The sequence below is a fragment of the Malaclemys terrapin genome, chromosome 5, assembly GCF_027887155.1.
Source record: "Malaclemys terrapin pileata isolate rMalTer1 chromosome 5, rMalTer1.hap1, whole genome shotgun sequence".
Taxonomy (NCBI): Eukaryota; Metazoa; Chordata; order Testudines; family Emydidae; genus Malaclemys; species Malaclemys terrapin.
In genome coordinates this window covers 79,565,518-79,585,767 of record NC_071509.1, presented here as the reverse complement: position 1 = coordinate 79,585,767, position 20,250 = coordinate 79,565,518, and the positions used below count along the sequence as shown (strand labels likewise).

Sequence of the window (20,250 nt, the reverse complement as noted above, 5' to 3'; positions counted from 1 at the left end):
TACATTCTAGGAGCTGTGGCAATGTTAATTCCTCTGTAAAAAATGTTTGAATGGGACTGTTTTCTTCACCCTTCCCAGTAATTTAGTTTAGCATTGGTAAAGATGCAAATTATGTGGTGTTATAGGAAATAAATTCTGTTTATATTACTATACTTTAGCTAATCATTGACTTCCGAATAGGAGATTGTTTTTATACATATTACTTCCCCTTACCAGAAAAACCTCTAATCTTTATTCCAAGATGTAACAAATGTTTAATTTAGAAGGGATTAATTTAAATGAGCCCATTTTCCTTTAATACTCTCCTAATAACAATATTAAAAAGTCCCTAGTTCCATTGATAATGGTCTAGAGCACTGATTATTCTGTGTAATGGCTTTGATCAGGGCAAATATCTGTCAATGCACCTACCCCAGCCTTAGTCTGTCACAGGACACAGAAACAAGATCCTTAGTGTAAACAAGAAGAGACTGTACGTTCTCTGAAACTTTTCCCCCTATCACTGCTTGGGGGAGAGAGAGAGTGGCTGAGAGTGAGACTGCAAGGAGAGTAAGTGAGGGAGCAAAGAAAGGGAAGGAAGCTTGCTTTGTATTCTGCTGAAGGTTGCAGTCAGAAATAGAACATACAGCAATCACTGTGGTTTGAGTGCTATTTAGGAGACAATATACGCTCACTTTTATTTACTCTATTGCTGTGTGAGAGAGAAATGACATCTGGCTGCTGGTTCTACATATTCTTTATTTTTGGAACAAATTGTAAGTACACCTAACATTTTTATATTATTTAGTACTTTGCAAAACAGATATGTGATAAACTTCAACAACAGATTTTTAAAATAAATATGCATACGATTCTGCACTTTAGTTTAACAATCCTTTGTGACAGCTCATGATCTTTGATGGATTTCTGGCATTATAATATACCGTAATTTACTATCAGTCTAGCTAGCTGCAAACAGGGCTAGAATTGTATCAAATGTTTTTGCTCTTATTCTTTTGATGGTTTATATTAAGGGGAATTAGACAGAATGAAATTCAAAAATAAGTGACAGTATTTAAGTATTAAAGGAAGGGGTTGTGTTTGTAATGAATATCTCCAGTTGTATGTCTTTACTTGCTGTAAATACTTAATGGAGAGTCCTGTAACATAAAGGTTAATTTCAAAAGTCCAGTGTAATCAATATTTTAGATATCTTTAGTTTCTTAGCCTGGTGTACTACACTGTGTTAGCACTGAACATTTTTATTATTGTTTAAAAGGCAAATTTCTGTTTAGACATCCATAATTCTCACTCATAATATTCAACATTGTCAACAGGCTTCCATTAAAGATCAAAATGGATTTAAATTCCAGTGTTTCCTTGAAATGCTAATAATTTTATCATGTTTTTTTCAGCTGACCTTTTGTGATCTCTGTGTCACACTTTGTTTTTAATGGCTGCTTTTTCATTTTATTTGAATATTCTATTTTAAACTGCTACACACCCACTTGGGCAAAGCTGCCCCCATAGAATTACAACTTTTATGTGACCTTATTCATGTCTTTAGAAGTAATTGGAAATAGAAAAAGTTTTCTTAGGGACATTAGACTATTTATAAATCCAAAGGGTGTGTGAGCCCTCTGAATTAACTGGTTCTCTCCTTGCCGTAAGAAAACACTGTAAAACCGGTAGTAAGAACGTTTACTGTACTATTTTGAATATGTTTTTCTATTTATTGATCAATATATTAGATTTTCTTCTTAGTTTCTCCATTCCTTAATAAATACACATTTTATATAAAATTGTAACTACTATTGAAGTCTATAATCACTGAAAGTAAATTTAAATATTTTGTAAACAAAATGATTTAGCAAAATGCTTGACATACTAAAATGTCATAATCAAGTAGAGTTAGATTCTGCCACCTTCATTTATATTAAGCTGTGCTTTATTCCTCATGTTGTTCCATTTAAATCAATCCTTTCTGCAGATAGGGTGATTACTTAGGGGTAAGATACTACTTAATATGCTAAGCTCCCATTGACTTCAGTTGGAGTTTAGGGTATGTAAGAAATGAATTGCAAGACAGACATTGTGTGATATCATTCCTGGGGTTATATAGCCCGGGGATCTAAAGCCCATTGATGTCAATGGAAAAACTCCTGTTGCCTGCAGCTTGCTTTGGATCAAGCCCTAACAGACCTTGTCCCGTTAGCCAGTGTCACTTGTGAAGACCCAGATAACACCTGTGATTGGCACAACTTATGCAAACCAGCTAGTCATGCTTGATATTCTTGGTTTGAGATCAGAGTTTTCATTCTTCTAGATCAGGGGTAAGCAACTTCTGGCACGTGGCTCACCAGGGTAAACACCCTGGCGGGCCGGGCCAGTTAGTTTACCTGCCGCTTCGGGAGGTTCGGCTGATCGCGGCACCCACTGGCTGCGGTTTGCTGCTCCAGGCCGATGGGGGCTGCAGGAAGCAGCGCGGGCTGAGGGATGTGCTGGCCGCGACTTCCCGCTGCCCCCATTGGCCTGAAGCAGCAAACCGCGGCCAGTGGGGGCTGCAAACGGCCAAACCTGCCGACACGGCAGGTAAACAAACTGGCCCGGCCTGCCAGGGAGCTTGCCCTGGCAAGCCGCGTGCCAGAGGTTGCCGACCCCTGTTCTAGATGGACTGTCTTCCATGGCTGACAAGCCTCATCTGCCCAGGAAGAGGCACACTGAGGTGAAGTGACGTGCCCAAGGCCATCCAATAGTTCAGTGGTACAGCTAGGAGTAGAACCCAGGTCTCCTAAGTCACCAGTCAAACACCTGTTTCCACTAGACAATGCCACCTCTCCTCAGGCCCTTACAGATTATATCATCATAATATGTGAGCTTTAGTTATGCAATAAATTCACTATTGATTTCGTGTGATATCATTCCTGGAGTGATACAGACCATAATTGCAGGTTTCAGAGTAGCAGCCGTGTTAGTCTGTATCCGTAAAAAGAACAGGAGTACTTGTGGCACCTTAGGGACTAACAAATTTATTAGAGCATAAGCTTTCGTGGACTACAGCCCACTTCTTCGGATGCATACAGAGTGGAATAAATATTGAGGAGATATATATACACATATACAGAGAGCATAAACAGGTGGGAGTTGTCTTACCAACTCTGAGAGGCCAATTAAGTAAGAGAAAAAAAAAAACTTTTGAAGTGATAATCAAGCTAGCCTAGTACAGACAGTTTGATAAGAAGTGTGAGAATACTTACAAGGGGAGATAGATTCAATGTTTGTAATGGCTCAGCCATTCCCAGTCCTTATTCAATCCTGAGTTGATTGTGTCTAGTTTGCATATCAATTCCAGCTCAGCAGTCTCTCGCTGGAGTCTGTTTTTGAAGTTTTTCTGTTGTAATATAGCCACCCGCAGGTCTGTCATTGAATGACCAGACAGGTTAAAGTGTTCTCCCACTGGTTTTTGAGTATTATGATTCCTGATGTCAGATTTGTGTCCATTAATTCTTTCGCGGAGAGACTGTCCTGTGTGGCCAATGTACATGGCAGAGGGGCATTGCATCTACCAATGTGATATATGCCATCATGTGCTAGCAATGCCCCTCTGCCATGTACATTGGCCAAACCGGACAGTCTCTCCGCGAAAGAATTAATGAATGTCTGCTGTCATTAAAAATTTGTCTGACCCACCCGCATAATTTCCTGTAACTGAAAATTTAAATCAATAAATATCTTAAAAAAATCAATATCATTCATCAAAATTATATAAAAAATAGAATTCTCTCAAGCCTAACTATAATGTCAATTAACTTGAGGCATTTATTGACTCACAATAAGTAATATATGAAGAGTTGTAATAGCCATGTTGGTCCCAGGATATTAGAGAGACAAGGTGGGGGAGGTAATATCTCTGATTGGACCAACTTCTGTTGGTGAGCGAGAGCAGCTTCAAAGTTGGTCCATTAAAAGATATTACCTCACCCACCTTGTCTTTTTAATGTGTATCATAGAACATAATTTTGGTTACAAGGAAGCTCAGTTTATTAATTCACCTATATTGTTTTGGTCCTCTGTGGTGTTTTTCCCCTCTAAGTGTCTACAATTGTAATATACTTCCTCCCCCTGTCCCCCACACACACAGTTGCAGTCTCTGTCTCTGTCTCTGCCTTCAGTACTCTGTTTTGCACATGAATTACTCTGTATAATTAAATTTCTCCCAAATTTATTTTAACTTTCAGTATTTTCTTAATTGTACTTTGTTCAGTCACTATCTGGACCACCAGAAAGTAAGAGTAAGTGCAGGTATCCAGGAGTTTGTTTTGGGGTTGTTCTATTTTTAAAGACCTCTCCCAGGCCCAGATCCTCGGGTGTTTCTTAAAAAGCCCCAAGAAGCATTGGTCCTGCTAAAATCACTGTTGGCTGACCTGTCCAAATTGTTATCCCCCAGAAAGATAACGGCATACACATACGCAATTCTGTTCATTGTGCTACCTCACTCTCCTCCTTTAAATCCTTCCTTAAGACTCACTTTTTTTTATTAGATTTCCATTACAAATCTCCACTCCCTCTTGACAGTCTTTGACTAGTTATAGTCTCAAACTATTAGTATATCAACTATCAAAAAAAAGAGGAACTATAGTAGCTCAAAAGAAGGAGAAATTGACTTATCTTTTACTGTTGTTTTAACCCTGGTTCTTTCCATGCACTCTCTACCTCTTCCTTCACTTTGTCATTCCTGTTACTATTCTATGTCTAACTTAAGGCTATTTCTCTCAGTCCCCTCTCTTCCTTTCTCTCCCCCTCCCCGCCCCCCATTCTCCTCTTATTGTTTTTCCTCTTTTCTTTCTATTCCTTTTTTTCCTTTTTCCCCCTACAAAACAAGAAGGAAAACTTATTTAGCATTACCTGAAACTTGTCCGCATTTCTTTGTGCCTCTGTTTTTTTTAAGACCGGATTCCTTTATATCAAAGGTGCTGCTCATTTAGTCAGATAGTCAGAGATGCAACTGTAACAAGTACCCTTCCCAAGTCATCTGGAGGTGTAAAAGTTCATAAGCTTTGCCGGTGTCACTCATCTGTTTTAGCTGATTTTTTACAAATGTCAAACCTCTTCTGGATTCATAAATATTTCCACTGGCCTAAAGGTTGAGATAAATGGGAAAGCTGGAAAAATCATTGTATAGAATATTTTTTGTTAGCTTCTCGTGGCTTTCATTTAACCTGAAATAGTTTTCTTCTTTGTGTCACCAGTAGATTCAAATCAAGAATGAAGCCCAGCTTTGCTGAGTTATTGTTACATTATCATTTCCCTATTGCTAATTAATGCACAGTGAAAGATCTTGAAAGTTTAAACAATGGCAAATCAAAGCACTTGAAAAGCCACTGTTTGTGTGTGAATATATTCCTGCCAGTGTGCCTGAAATAGTGTTCTAGGTGAGGCTGGTAGTGCTGACTGTTATTTAGGTTGCCCAATACTTCCCATTAGAAGATCCTGTTTTCAGCTGCTCTTTGCCAAACTTTAACTATTTGGGCTGAAATTTTCCATGCCAGGTGTCTGCCTTAGGCTGGATTTTTGGAAATTTTTCAGCCAAAATGGTTCAACAGTTTCCAAGAATGAGGATAGGGGAAAATGTTGTTTTGTCAGTGCTAAATTCTGGTGATCTTTTCTTTGAACAGCTCCAGCACTGCCATGCTTTATAGAAGGGATTTGAAATTTGGCAAGGGCTGGCCTTTGTGTCAGGAATGTGCCTTTTGCTGTGCCTATGAAAATTCACCCAAATTTGACCACGTGATAAGCCTTTAAAAAATTCTCTGAAGAATTTTGTCTTCACTGAGCATGCTTGAGTCTTTCACAACTCCCAGTGCTGACGAGACTGTGCATGCACCATCCCCACAAAGTTACAGCACACGTTCCATCTTCTCACAGCTCCTGTCAGTGAGTTGGCTGCATATACAGCCATCTCCACAGAGTGACTGGGTATGGGTGAAACCAAACCAGGCACTGGTACTGAAAGTCTGTCTCTCCTTTGCTCTCAATGACCCCCATACCCACTGGCACCCAGGCAGCATGGAGGAGTAGGAGGAAGCCATCTGACTGGAGTACACAGTGTGCAAAAGCCAGAACAGGCAGGAGGAACAGAGTAGATTGGAACAAGGTGACTGGTGAGACTGGGACTGGGGAAAAGGGGGAGAGAAACTGGACTGGGATTGGCTGGGAAGGAAAGATTGGAAGTGGGAGGGAGGGAAGGCTTGAAGTAGAAGGTGTCCCTTGTTTAGACTTAATTCTAATCATTATCCCAAACAAACCTCTGGTGGTAATTTACACTCGCTGCTGCAGACCTGATATTGAGCTCAAAACAGTGTAAATCAGAAGTAATTGAAAGCAAAGGTAGTAAAACATTTCATTAGAAATTCTGTTTCATAAGGCAGAGATAATAGAGCATGTTTTAAAGCAGAAGAAATTATCCAACATTATTTTAAGCTGCTTTGCATTATTCTTTCATCTGTACCCTTTATTCTGAGTTTTTGTTACACATTGAGCCAAATCCTGCTTCTATGAAAGTTAATGGCAAAATTTCCCTTTAGGAAGCAGGGCCATTGAACTACATATTGGGGCTTTGCCAAATTAAGATAAGCATCAGATCTCTGACAAGGTGCCATGTGTCCACTTTGAACTGCGTTGCTTGCAGTTTCTGGCCAAAGAGCTGATGTGTCTGGCCATGGACCAAGGAGAATCCTTTGGTGGTATGGATCCAGCATACAGATGGATTAATTAGAGACCAAATTACCTGTAGAGGAGTTGCTAACTAAGTCAAAGTAGTGTTATTGTGTGAGGGAGAGACTTCATTTTGCACATGACCGTTGATATTTGCTGGGCTGGTGAAAATTGTCCTTCCCAAATTGAAGTATTAGTGAGCAGTGAGAAAAAGGAAGTGCATATAATTAAAAATGCATTCTAAGGCACAACACAAAAGTAAATATGGGGCAAACACCATATTTATCTGCAATATATGTGAAGGCAATTACAACACAATGCAAAGATTTCCCACACTGGAGGTACAGCGACAGCATTCAATAAAAGCAACCGTTCACTTTCAGTACAAATTGCAAAGAAATACCAAATCAAAATACATATGCTTATGGACATACAACTGGAGGACTATCTCTGATGCAGAAATAGTTGTTTTTGAGCCACTTTATAAATTTGCAAAACAAGGCTCTGCAACAGATAGGTTTGTGACACTGGAAAAAAATGAACAAAGGTGAATTTCATGTTGGAGCTTCTAGTGAATATGCTCAAGAATACTTATAAATAGTAAAAGCAAAGCGCTGTAGGAAAAGGAATTTGAAGTACCGGTATGTCTAATTCAAGTACTACCCATTACTGAAACAAAACCTAACATTCAAATGAGTACAAGATTACTCAGTGCTTCAGATGGAGAGAGCATAATACTAGATAGATAGATGGCCAACAGAAACAGCCCAGGCACCAGCAAATAATAAAACATATTGGTACTATAAAGGTGAAATTGTTACATATAATGGGATTCTGAACAAAGGACACCTTGTCATAATACTACACAATGTGAGATCAGAAATTCTGAGCATAATTCACAGTGCTCGTATGGATGTTGAGAAGGGCCCGAAGTCGAAGAACAGCCCAGGATGTAGGAGGAGCCAGTCATGCAGGAAAGTGCAGGGACAAAACATCTTAAAGATATGAAGATTTAATGCATCCCCAGAGACTATAGTGGTGGTACTCCTGTAGAGTCCCTCAGATCGTTAAAACAGCTTACCTGGTGCAACCTGTTACAACTACCTACCTTAATCCTGAATTAATGCCACTGCTGATGTAGCCGCCCCATTGGAGCAGGGGTGGATCAAGCCCAGTAAATGGACAACACTAGAGTCCCCTCCAGTACTTTCCCTGGTCCATTTATACTAGTATTGTCAAATTCACAAATTATTTTCTTTTTTCCTATTCTGGGTTCCAGAATTTATTTTCAACTGAATCACCTAGTGCATTTTTAAAGGCAATAAGCAGGAAGAGATGACTCTAATTGCAACTCCATAGATATAGTCATTAAAGTTAATAAATGAAGTTCCAATGTTAGGAGGGCCATTTATTAAACCACTAGCAGAACAGAAAGATCCAGAACACTTTCACTGCTAAAACAGCCATAAATTAAAGTTTATAAAGGTAAATATCCTTGGACAGTTTATTTGGAAATATATAGGGTTAACTCTATCCTGTCTTTCATCAAAGAGCATGCAGGGAGTTACTTTCCTTTCAAATTATGTTTTCGGTTTCTTTGAATAGTTGTTTTAAGCAAAGAGTGCTGGATCTTTTTGTTCCTTTACTAAACCAACAAGTCTGTGACACCTTGAAAAGATTGTTGCCTTGTCTTGTTCAGTGGAAAGAAGCAGAATGCTCTAGAGGAGATCAAGTGCGTAGATGTAGACATATGTGAAAGACTGAACTAAATGACATTCACCACCAGCTGTTACTGCTATGAACAGACAGATCCACCCCATATAGGAAAATTTATTCTTATTTAGCCCCTTTTTGTCCACATGGATTTTGTGACTTTCAGAAACCTCTGTGACATTTTCCGCTTCAGCCCCTACGTGGTGGGGGGGAACCTGGAGCCATCAGCCACTGCGGGCCATGAGGGGACCCCAGAGCTCTGAGCCACTGGAGCTGTGGCAAGGGCCCTGGAGCATGCTGGACACACTCCCACACAGTGGGGGCGGGCTCTTCCCCCCCCCCTTATTTTTAGTAAAAGTCACAGACAGGTCACAGGTTTTCATGAATTTTTGTTTATTTTCTGCGACTTGTCCGTGACTATTACTGAAAACAACAGTGACAAAATCTTAAACTTACTCATAAGCATGAATTTGTTTGATTATTTATAGTTAAGGCTACGTTTATGTCACAGAGGGCATGGCAGTCAAGGAATCAATGATTTCCAGAGACGTCCACGACATTCTCTGCTTCAGCCCCTGGGGCTGCAGAACTCTGGAGCTGGCAGCCAGCGCGGCCCTGGCAGGGTTCTGGCGACAGCAGCGACCGGAGCCCCCATGCAAGATTCCAGTGACAGGTGACAGACTCCTGAGGGGGCCCTCCTCAAGGTTCCAGTGACAGGCAACAGCCTTGTGGGAGGGGTAGGGGGACACCTTGGGCAAGCGGCTGGGGGTGTCCCATTTTCTCTTTAGAAAATATGGTCACCCTGCAGCTCCCAGCTGCCGTGGGCAAAGAGGGGAACCCTGCAGCTCCCAGCCACCATGGTGGCGGGAGAAACCATGGAGCCACAGCAGCAAAAGTCACAGACAGGTCACGGCTTCCATGAATTTTTGTTTATTGCCTGTGACCTGTCCATGACCTTTACTAAAAATAACCATGACAAAATCTTAGTCTTATTTATGGTTGATCAACAGCTGATCAACAACCATTGCTGGAAAAATATCTAATTTGTGACAAGGACATGAGAAGAAGAAGAACAGTTAATCCTTATCTGCACATTTTATTTATGAAGTGTTCATAACAAGTTCTCCTTCAAATTATTAGGAGTCCAGTGACACCTTAAAGACTAACAGATTTATTTGGGCATAAGCTTTTGTGGATAAAATACCCCACTTCTTCAGGTGCATCTTTTTTTCACTCCACGCATCTGAAGAAATCTGGTTTTTTTACCCAGGAAAGCTTATGCCCAAATAAATCTGTTAGTCTTTAAGTTGCCACCGGACTCCTCATTGTTTTTGTGGTTACAGATTAATACAGCTACCCCTCTGGTACTTGGCTTCAAATTATTGATTTTCAGAGTTCGCTATTCAAGCTGGGAGATTGGCCACTAACTTACGTGGTTTCTGTTTCCTGAAGAATGGAGGAAGAGTGCCTGAAGAGAGTACTGGTGCACTGACTCCATGTCTTAGTGCATGTCTACACTGCAATAAAAGGTGCAATTGTAGCTCAAGTAGGCATAGCTCTAGCTAGCAGGGCTAAAAAAGAAGTGAAGACCCAACAGCATGGATGGGTTAGCAACACAACTATGTATCTGGGGTCTTGGACATGCTTGCACAACCTTACCCATGTCTTCACTGTTGTTATTAGCTGTGCTAGCTAGGATTAATACTAGCATGGGTATACTTCACCTAAGCTGCAATCACACCTTCAACTGCAGTGTAGACATACTCTAAGAGAGAAGTCAGTGCCCCAGTGATCTCTTCAGGCACCCTTCCAGTTTGTAATCTTTAGGTCTTACACCAGGGACAGAAATATATACCCTGGCTAGTGTGGCTAAAGATAGCCATGAAAACATGGCGACACAGACTCTGGTGCAGGTTGCACAAGCCTCCCCAGAACCCCAGGCAAATACTCACCTTGCTAGCCCATGCTGCAGTCCATGCTGCTGCGTCTTCACTTCTGTTTTTAGCCATGCTAGCTAGATTAAGGCTAGTATGGGTGTGCCAAAATGAGCTACAAAATCACACCTTCAGTTGCAGTGCAGACATACCATGTGGTAGAATGGGGAGGAACTTTTGGGAGAGGCACACCGTAAGAGTGACCTGTGGAGTATTTCCTGTTCTCTTGTACAAGAAAGAGCACTATATTTGGCTATATATGTCAACCTCATTGGCCTTTACAACATCCTTTGGCAAGGAATTCCACAGACTGACTGTGCATTGGGTGAAGAAATAACTTCCTTTTGTTTGTTTTAAACCTGCTGCCTATTAATTTAATTTGGTGACCCCTAGCTCTTGTGTTATGAGAGAGAGTAAATAACACTTCCTTATTTACTTTTTCCACACCAGTCATGATTTTATAGACCTCTATCATATCTCCCCTTAGTCATCTCTTTTCCAAGTTGAAAAGTCCCAGTCTTATTAATCTCTCCTCATATGGCAGCCATTCCGTACTCCTAATCATTTTTGTTGCCCTTTTCTGAACCTTTTCCAATTCCAATATATCTTTTTTTGAGATGGGCGACCACATCTGCACACAGTATTCAAGATGTGGGTGTACCATGAATTAATATAGAGGCAATATGATATTTTCTGTCTTATTATCTATCCCTTTCTTAATGATTTCCAACATTCTATTTGCTTTTTTGGCTGCTGCTGCACATTGAGTGGATGTTTTCAGAGAACTATCCATGACTCCAAGATCTCTTTCTTGAGTGGTAACAGTTAATTTAGAACCCATCATTTTATATATTTAATTGGGATTATGTTTTCCAATGTGCATTACTTTGCATTTATCAACATTGAATTTCATATGCCATTTTGTTGCTCAGTCACCCAGTTTTGAGAGAGCCTTTTGTACCTCTTCGCAGTCTGCCAGGGACTTAACTATCTTGAGCAGTTTTGTATCATCTGCAAATTTTGCCACCTCACTGTCTATCCCTTTTTCCAGGTCAGTTATGCATATGTTGAATAGAACTGGTCCCAGTACAGACCCCTGGGGGTCACCACTATTTACCTCTCTCCATTCTGAAAACTGACCATTTATTCCTACCCTTGGTTTCCTATCTTTTAACCAGTTACCAATCCATCAGAGGACCTTCCCTCTTATCCCATGACAGCTTACTTTGCTTAAGAGTCTTTGGTGAGGGATCTTGTCAAAGGCTTTCTGAAAATCTAAGTACACTATATCCACTGGATCGCCCTTGTCCATATGCTTGTTAACCCCCTCAAAGAATTCTAATAGATTGGTGAGGCATGATTTCCCTTTACAAAAACCATGTTGACTCTTCCCCAACAAATTGTTAATCTATGTGTCTGACAATTTAGTTCTTTACTATAGTTTCAATCAGTTTGTCTGGTACTGAAGTCAGGCTAACCGGCCTGTAATTGCTGGGATCACCTCTGGAGCCCTTTTTAAAAATTGGCGTCACATCAGCTATCCTCCAGTCATTTGGTACAGGAGCTGATTTAAATGATAGGTTACAGACTACAGTTAGTAGTCGTGCAATTTCACATTTGAGTTCCTTCAGCACTCTTAGGTGAATACCATCTGGTCCTGGTGATTTATTACTGTGTAGTTTATCAATTTGTTCCAAAACCTCCTCTAATGGCACCTCAATCTGTGACAGTTCCTCCGGTTTGTCACCTAAAAAGAATGGCTCAGGTTTGGGAATCTTCTTTACATCCTCAGCCATGAAGACCGATGCAAAGAGTTCATTTAGTTTCTCCTTAATGGCCTTATTGTCCTTGGGTGTTCTTTTAGCATTTTGATCATCCAGTGGCCCCACTGGTTGATTAGCAGGCTTCTTGCTTCCGATGTACTTAAAAAAAAATTGCTATTACTTTTTGAATCTTTGGCTAGCTGTTTTTCAAATTCTTTTTTGGCCTTCCTAATTATATTTTTACATTTTATTTGCCAGGGTTTATGCTCCATTCAATTTTCCTTACTAGGATTTAACTTTCACTTTTTAAAGGATGCCTTTTTGCCTCTCACTGCTTCTTTTACTTTGTTGTTTAGCCACGGTAGCACATTTTTGGTTCTCTTACTATGTTTTTTTAATTTGAGGTATGCATTTAAGTTGAGCCTCTATTATGATGTCTTTAAAAAGTTTCCATGCAGCTTGCAGGGATTTCACTTTGGTGTTGTACCTTTTAATTTCTGTTTAACTAACCTCCTCATTTTTTGTGTAGGTCCCCTTTCTGAAATTAAATGCTGCAGTGTTGGGCTGCTGTAGTGTTTTCCCCATCACAAGGATGTTACATTTAATTATATTATGGTCACTATTACCAAATGGTCCAGCTATATTCACCTCTTGGACCAGATCCTTGGGACTAAATCAAGAATTCTCTCTCCTCTTATGGGTTCCAGAACTAGCTGCTCCAAGAAGCAGTCATTTACATGGACCTTTCCAGGTAAAAGGGGTAAACCTTTTGTGACCAACCCACACCTCAACCTTATTGGAAAAGGACTGCCCCTGTTCCTGGCACAAAAATTGTCAATGGAAGTGAATTTTTTCATTTACTTAAAAAATTAAAATTTTCAGTTTATTAAATAGTTTTTAAAAAATTCAGTGAAAACCCAAAAATGTTTTAATTGTGGCAAAAATTTCTATCTAGTCAAGAAAACAAATCTGTCAACAAAGCCTTTTAGTATAAAATTTTCAACCACCTTGTCACACCCCAATTACAGTGTCAAAAAAAAGCAAAAAATCAAGCAAACATTGCTAAAATACGGTACAAGTCTTACTGCACATCCTAAAGTTGTATTGCTACCTCTGGGAAACATTCGTTTAAAGCAACAGCAAAGGGTTTAACTAGTAGAGTAGAAAGTCAGCTATTTAAAAAAATATTACAGAAATTCTTTTCCCAAAGGAAGTGATGAAGTTAAAATGAATATTGGCCAAGAACATTTTGGTTTAAAAATAATTTTAATAGTTTAACATAGTGACATTCTATTTGAACAAATTAGTACATTCTTGGGAAGACAAAGTTTATTAAATACAAGCACTATGCCAAGGCTTGAGAGACGCCTCTTCTGAATGTAAAGGTTAGTATCCGGGCACATTTTTAATACAGTGAATGTAGTTTTTCGTTCATTTGAGGAATTCAAAGGCTTAATAGTTCAATCGTAGAGACTTTGCAGATGGGAAGTTACTGGTGTTGCATATTTAACTTTTAAGCAAGTCTGTTGCTTAGGTTTTTGTTTAACAATGTCCAGTAGTTTTATAATTTTATAATATTACTAATAAGAATCAATTGTATAATATGGCATCACTTACACATGTGGGTACCTATATTTGGAGTTTCACTCACTAAAAAAAAATACATAGTTGTGCTTATTTCAATGCATAAAGCTACATACATATGATAACTTCAGATAAATGCACTTATTGGGCCTGATTCTGAACCCACTTATATTATTGTAAATCAGGAACAACTCCACTGGAGTCAATAGAGCTAACCTACTGTAAAATGGGTGAATTCAGAATCAGGCCTATCTTGTTGATTATGTCCAATCAACACATATCACATGTATTTTTTAAATGTGCCACAATGCAGCTATTAAAATAAATCCAACCTGTGCTTTTTTATTTGTTTCATGTCACATGTTCAATTTGCAAAGAGCACTTAAAGAACTTCATTACCTGTAAATGATAATGTAACTATGTAATTAAGCAAACAAACATATACAAGATGTGAATTATGGCTTAAGTAATTCACAGCTAGTGTCTTGTCTGGAACAAATCTAAAACCTAAGCAGGACCTATGCTGCCTGGCCTGAATAACTAAACTAAATATATATATATGTTTAAACAGCAGACCAGAGCTATTCACTATCCAAATCACCAGCTGGTCTCAACTGCATAAACCTGATACTAGAGCTGTATGAACTATTCACAGCAAAAAAAAAATTAACCTTTTTTTTCTGTTCCCATGTTGTCTGAACAGATCATGCTGTCCATGTTTATTGGTCAAAATTGTTCAGTTATTGTTTTTTTGACTCTTCTGTGAACTGCCCAAAATGAAGAGTTTGTGAGTATTGCTTTGGCTATTGGATGTTTGTAATTGGAAGGCTGACGTGTTCTGATTAGACATAAAAGTAACTGTGACAGGGTTTTATCTGAGCCTTTACTGGATCCTGACCCTGCCTCAGTTTCCCCACCTGGCAGACTCTCTTGCTGCCCCCTGGTGACTCTCCAGCTCCTGGCATTTCTATCTTCTGCTCTTGGATGCACAGATTCTCATGCTTCTCACTCTTCATCGGGCATCAACTATGACAACATGAATTTGTTTTGAAATTTGAATGATTTGTGAATAATTTTTTGCACTATTTGCTCAGGTCTTGTTGTTAATCTTAGGAACTGGGAGACACTTTTCAGCACTGTAATGAATAATGGCCTCTCCCACCTCAAAAATTCCCCAGTCGATCACTGACGAGCCTGTCATCAGCAAAGTATTGGAGGCTGTTGCAAGGTCACCTTCCCTTGAATCCTTTGTATGTTCAACCGCTATTGCCACTTGTACTTAGCGTTGAAAAAGCTGTTATGGCTTTTCCAGTACCACCACCCTGCTTCTCTCCTCACTCATCTAATAGCTCATGTTTTTCAGAAAAGCCCCTTTATGGAACTAGCAGCTGGGTTTTCTCAAGACTCTGCACTTTCAAAAGGGCTGCCACTTTCAAAGGCCAGACTGCTAGTCGCTCCAGTTTGGAAGAAAGAACATGATCTGCTGGCTTTCAGCCTAATACCAATAGGATTTGAGATTCATTTTGAATTCATTCATTCATGTTCAATGAGGTTGAGCTTTATTTGTTAAAAATAGAAGAATTAAAAACCTTTTCCCTACTACTTTGTTGTTCCTTTATATGAGTATAATAATGTGCTTGAAGCTGATGTGGTATTGAATACCAAGCAGTGAATCATACTGTTTTGATTAATTTCATTGCTCAGGACTCTTGGCATTTAGTCAGCTTGTGCTGTTTTTGTAGTCTATATTTGAATTCATATTCATTTGCTTTAGAGAAATAACAAAAAGCCATGTGAATTTACCACTCCTCTAGTGCATGAGAAAAAGAAGATGGAAGTAGCGAAACCAAACAGGAAACATCTCCATAACTTTACTTTAACATGGAGCACTAGGCTGTAAGCAGAATAAAGCCCAAGTAATGTCTTGCAAAAGTAGTGAAAGAATTGCATCTTTTTAGTTCAACAGCTAAACATATTCTCTTAGATCTCTCAGGTACACGCTTTGCATGGCCTGCCCATATGCATTCTCTCATTCCATTTTCTCCTCTTTAAATGGGAGTAATACAAATAGGAGCTTGGGAAGGTGTGGCAAGAACAGTCTTGCACCCCAGGGATTTTGCATCCATTGCAACAAGAGCAAAAGCTAGCAGGGGTTAGCAACCTTTCAGAAGTTGTGTGCCAAGTCTTCATTTAATCACTCTAATTAAAGGTTTCGCGTGCCAGTAATACGTTTTAATTTTTTTAGAAGGTCTCTTTCTGTAAGTCTATAATATATAACTAAACTATTGTTGTATCTAAAGTAAATAAGGCTTTTAAAATGTTCAAGAAGCTTCATTTAAAACTAAATTAAACTGCAGAGCCCCCCCAGACCCATGGCCAGGACCTGGGCAGTGTGAGTGCCACTGAAAATCAGCTTGCATGCCGCCTTCGGCACGTGTGCCATAGGTTGCGTACCCCTGAGCTAGGGCATCTTTGCCGCAGGAGGCAAACCAAGCAACTAGCTGTCTCTGAATAAGAAAAGCACAAGCTGTCTCCTCTCTGTCCCTGTGCTAAATTTGCCCCATCATCCAGAGTTCAGCAGGAAAAGGGTTAGCTGTCTCCCTCCATCCAGCTAGAGCAGTAGTTCTCACCCTGTGGCCCAATCAGCACACAGCTGTGGCCCATGTGACATTGGATGCAGCCCACATAACACATTGTGGGCCACATATACAGCCCACAATAATAAACAGGTTGAGAACCACTGAGCTAGAAGAAGCACAAATGCAAGAAGACTGGGAAACAAGCAGGGAGAACTGGAAGTCCTGGAACAGTCAAGGAATTATGATGTGATTGGAATAACAGAGACTTGGTGGGATAACTCATATGACTGGAGTACTGTCATGGATGGATATAAACTGTTCAGGAAGGATAGGCAGGGCAGAAAAGGTGGGGGGGTGCACTGTATGTAAGAGAGCATATGACTGCTCAGAACTCCAGTATGAAACTGCAGAAAAACCTGAGAGGCTCTGGATTAAGTTTAGAAGTGTGAGCATCAAGGGGGATGTCATGGTGGGAATCTGCTCTAGACCACCAGACCAGGGGGCTGAGGAGGACGAGGCTTTCTTCTGGCAACTAACAGAAGTTACTAGATCACAGGCCCTGGTTCTCATGAGAGACTTCAATCACCCTGATATCTCCTGGGAGAGCAATATAGAGGTGCACAGACAATCCAGGAAGTTTTGGAAAGTGTAGGGGACAATTTCCTGGTGCAAGTGCTGGAGAAACCAACTGGGGGCAGCGCTCTTCTTGACCTGCTGCTCACAAACAGTGAAGAATTAGTAGGGGAAGCAAAAGTGGATGGGAATGTGGGAGGCAGTGACCATGAGATGGTCAAGTTTAGGATCCTGACACAAGGAAGAAAGGAGAGCAGCAAAATACGGACCCTGGACTTCAGAAAAGCAGACTTTGACTCCCTCCGGGAATTGATGGGCAGGATCCCCTGGGACAATAACATGAGGGGGAAAGAAGTCCAGGAGAGCCGGCTGTATTTTAAAGAATCCTTATTAGGGTTGCAGGAACAAACTATCCCGATGTATGGAAAGAATAGTAAATATGGCAGGCGACCAGCTTGGTTTAACAGTGAAATCCTTGCTGATCTTAAACACAAAAAAGATGCTTACAAGAAGAGGAAGCTTGGACAAATGACCAGGGAGGAGTCTAAATATATTGCTCAGGCATGCAGCAGCGAAATCAGGAAGGCCAAATCACACTTGGAGTTGCAGCTAGCAAGAGATGTTAAGAGTAACAAGAAGGGTTTTTTCAGGTATGTTAGCAACAAGAAGAAAGTCAAGGAAAGTGTGAGCGCTTTACTGAATGAGGAAGGCAACCTAGTATCAGAGGATGTGGAAAAAGCTAATGTACTCAATGCTTTTTTTGCCTCTGTCTTCACGAACAAGGTCAGCTCCCAGACTGCTGCACTGGGCAGCACAGCATGGGGAGGAGGTGACCAGACCTCTGTGGAGAAAGAAATGGTTCAGGATTATTTAGAAAAGCTGGATGAGCACATATCCATGGGGCCGGATGCACTGCATCCAAGGATGCTAAAGGAGTTGGCGGATGTGATTGCAGAGCCATTGGCCATTATCTTTGAAAACTCATGGCGATTGGGGGAGGTCCTGGATGACTGGACAAAGGCTAATGTAGTGCCCATCTTTTAAAAAGGGAAGGAGGAGGATCCGGGGAAGTACAGACCAGTCAGCCTAACCTCAGTCCCTGGAAAAGTCATGGAGCAGGTCCTCAAGGAATCAATTCTGAAGCTCTTAGAGGAGAGGACAGTGATCAGAAACAGTCAGCATGGATTCACCAAGGGCAAGTCCTGCCTGACTAACCTAATTGCCTTCTATGATGAGATAATTGACTCTGTGGATGAGGGGAAAGCAGTGGACGTGTTATTCCTTGACTTTAGCAAAGCTTTTGATACAGTCTCCCACAGTATTCTTACCGGCAAGTTAAAGAAGTATGGGCTGGATGAATCGACTATAAGGTGGATAAAAAGTCAGGCTCAATGGGTAATGATCAATGGCTCCATGTCTAGTTGGCAGCCGGTATCAAGCGGAGTGTCCCAAGGGTCGGTCCTGGGGCTGGTTTTGTTCAATACCTTCATTAATGATCTGGAGGATGGTGTGGACTGCACCCTCAGCAAGTTTGCAGATGACACTAAACTGGGAGGAGTGGTAGATATGCTGGAAGGTAGGGATAGGATACAGAGGGACCTAGACAAATTAGAGGATTGGGCCAAAAGAAATCTGATGAGGTTCAACAAGGACATGTGCAGAGTCCTGCACTTAGGATGGAAGAATCCCATGCCCTGCTACAGACTAGTGACCGAGTGGCTAGGCAGCAGTTCCACAGAAAAGGACCTAGGGGTTACAGTGGACGAGAAGCTAGATATGAGTCAACAGTGTGCTCTTGTTGCCAAGAAGGCTAACGGCATTTTGGGCTGTATAAGTAGGGGCATTGCCAGCAAATCGAGGGACATGATCGTTCTCCTCTATTCGACATTGGTGAGGTCTCATCTGGAGTACTGTGTCCAGTTTTGGGTCCCACACTACAAGAAGGATGTGGAAAAATTGGAAAGAGTTCAGCAGAGGGCAACAAAAATCATTAGGGGGCTGGAGCACATGACTTATGGGGAGAGGCTGAGGGAACTGGGATTGTTTAGTCTGCAGAAGAGAAGAATGAGGGGGGATTTGATAGCTGCTTTCAACTACCTGAAAGGGGGTTCCAAAGAGGATGGATCTAGCCTCTTCTCAATGGTAGCAGATAACAGAACAAGAAGTAATGGTTTCAAGTTGCAGTGGGGGAGGCTTAGGTGAGATATTAGGAAAAACGTTTTCACTAGGAGGGTGGTGAAGCACTGGAATGGGTTACCTAGGGAGGTGGTGGAATCTCCTTCCTTAGAGGTTTAAGGTCAGGCTTGGCAAAGCCCTGGCTGGGATGATTTAGTTGGGGACTGGTCCTGCTTTGATCAGGGGTTGGACTAGATGACCTCCTGCGGTCCCTTCCAACCCTGATATTCTATGATTCTAATTGCCTGTCCTGAGCACAAGGATGTCAAAGGAGCTGTTTAGAATTAATTCATTTTTCCATAATGAACAATTACCAGGGCATATTATGTAGATTTGGGAACTGAACCTGGAAGTGTGTGTCAGGGAGGAAGAATCTGGAGGAAAAGGGATGAAGCTAAGAAGAGAACCAGCTGAGGTTCCCTATTTATCTCTGGTATTTGGCTGAAGCACTCCAGGCATCATAACTCCACTTTGGCTGAGGGAGACCCTGTTTTAATCATGTTTGCATAGGCAGCAAAAGACAGAGTAAGAGGCAAGAGAACAAAGATGTAGGCAAGAGTATAGCTGTGCAGGGCCATGAATATTTATTTGAGTATATTAGTCCTTTCTTATGTGAGATGGCATGTGCATTGCAGGCAAGATGTTTGTTCATGTCTGGGATGTCCTATGTATAAATAACAATTCACCTATTTCTCATTTACTTGATGCCAGATGTATAGAAAATATAGCTCCAAAATCCACTGTGGACATTGTGAAGAAATAGTTTTATCCATGCAGGGTGATCACAGCTAAACTGCATGTGGCCGGCTGAGCTGATACTTAAGGGGGCAATCTATACAACATTTACACTATGTTATTGCTCTATATCATTTTATTAACAAAATACGTGGATGAAAAGTGCTAGAGATAACCAAGCCTTGCTCTGGTATATATTTACCTTCCTCATCAAGTTCAGACATCTTTTCCTCACAGCTAAGACCTTGAATAACTTTTCCTTCTCTACATTTTTTTCACTCCTTTCTGTTTACGTATCTAGGTTCCTATGTGTCCCTCATTACTATAGTCCCTTAGGGTTTTTTTTCTTCCTTCTTCTCTTTTAACTTTCTGTCTACCTGATTTGTGAGTGCACATGCAGGCTTTAGACACACATCTGTTTATATCCACAAAACTTGTGGATACATTTGAGGACACCTTTGAAAATTTGGCCATTTCTGCCAAATATATGTGACATATACA

The 20,250-nt window shown here is 40.7% G+C and overlaps 1 protein-coding gene across 3 annotated transcripts in view; it reads left to right on the top strand.

Moving 5' to 3' along the window:
* The first annotated feature begins 560 nt into the window (after positions 1 to 560).
* RXFP1 (relaxin family peptide receptor 1) overlaps positions 561 to 20,250 on the top strand; it is a 79,473-nt gene continuing 59,783 nt past the window's right edge. For all 3 annotated transcript variants that reach the window (XM_054030287.1, XM_054030286.1, XM_054030285.1), the window contains exon 1: positions 561 to 755. In XM_054030287.1, the coding sequence (XP_053886262.1) occupies positions 707 to 755 (49 nt within the window). In that variant the 5' untranslated portion in view covers positions 561 to 706. The remainder of the gene's footprint in view (positions 756 to 20,250) is intronic.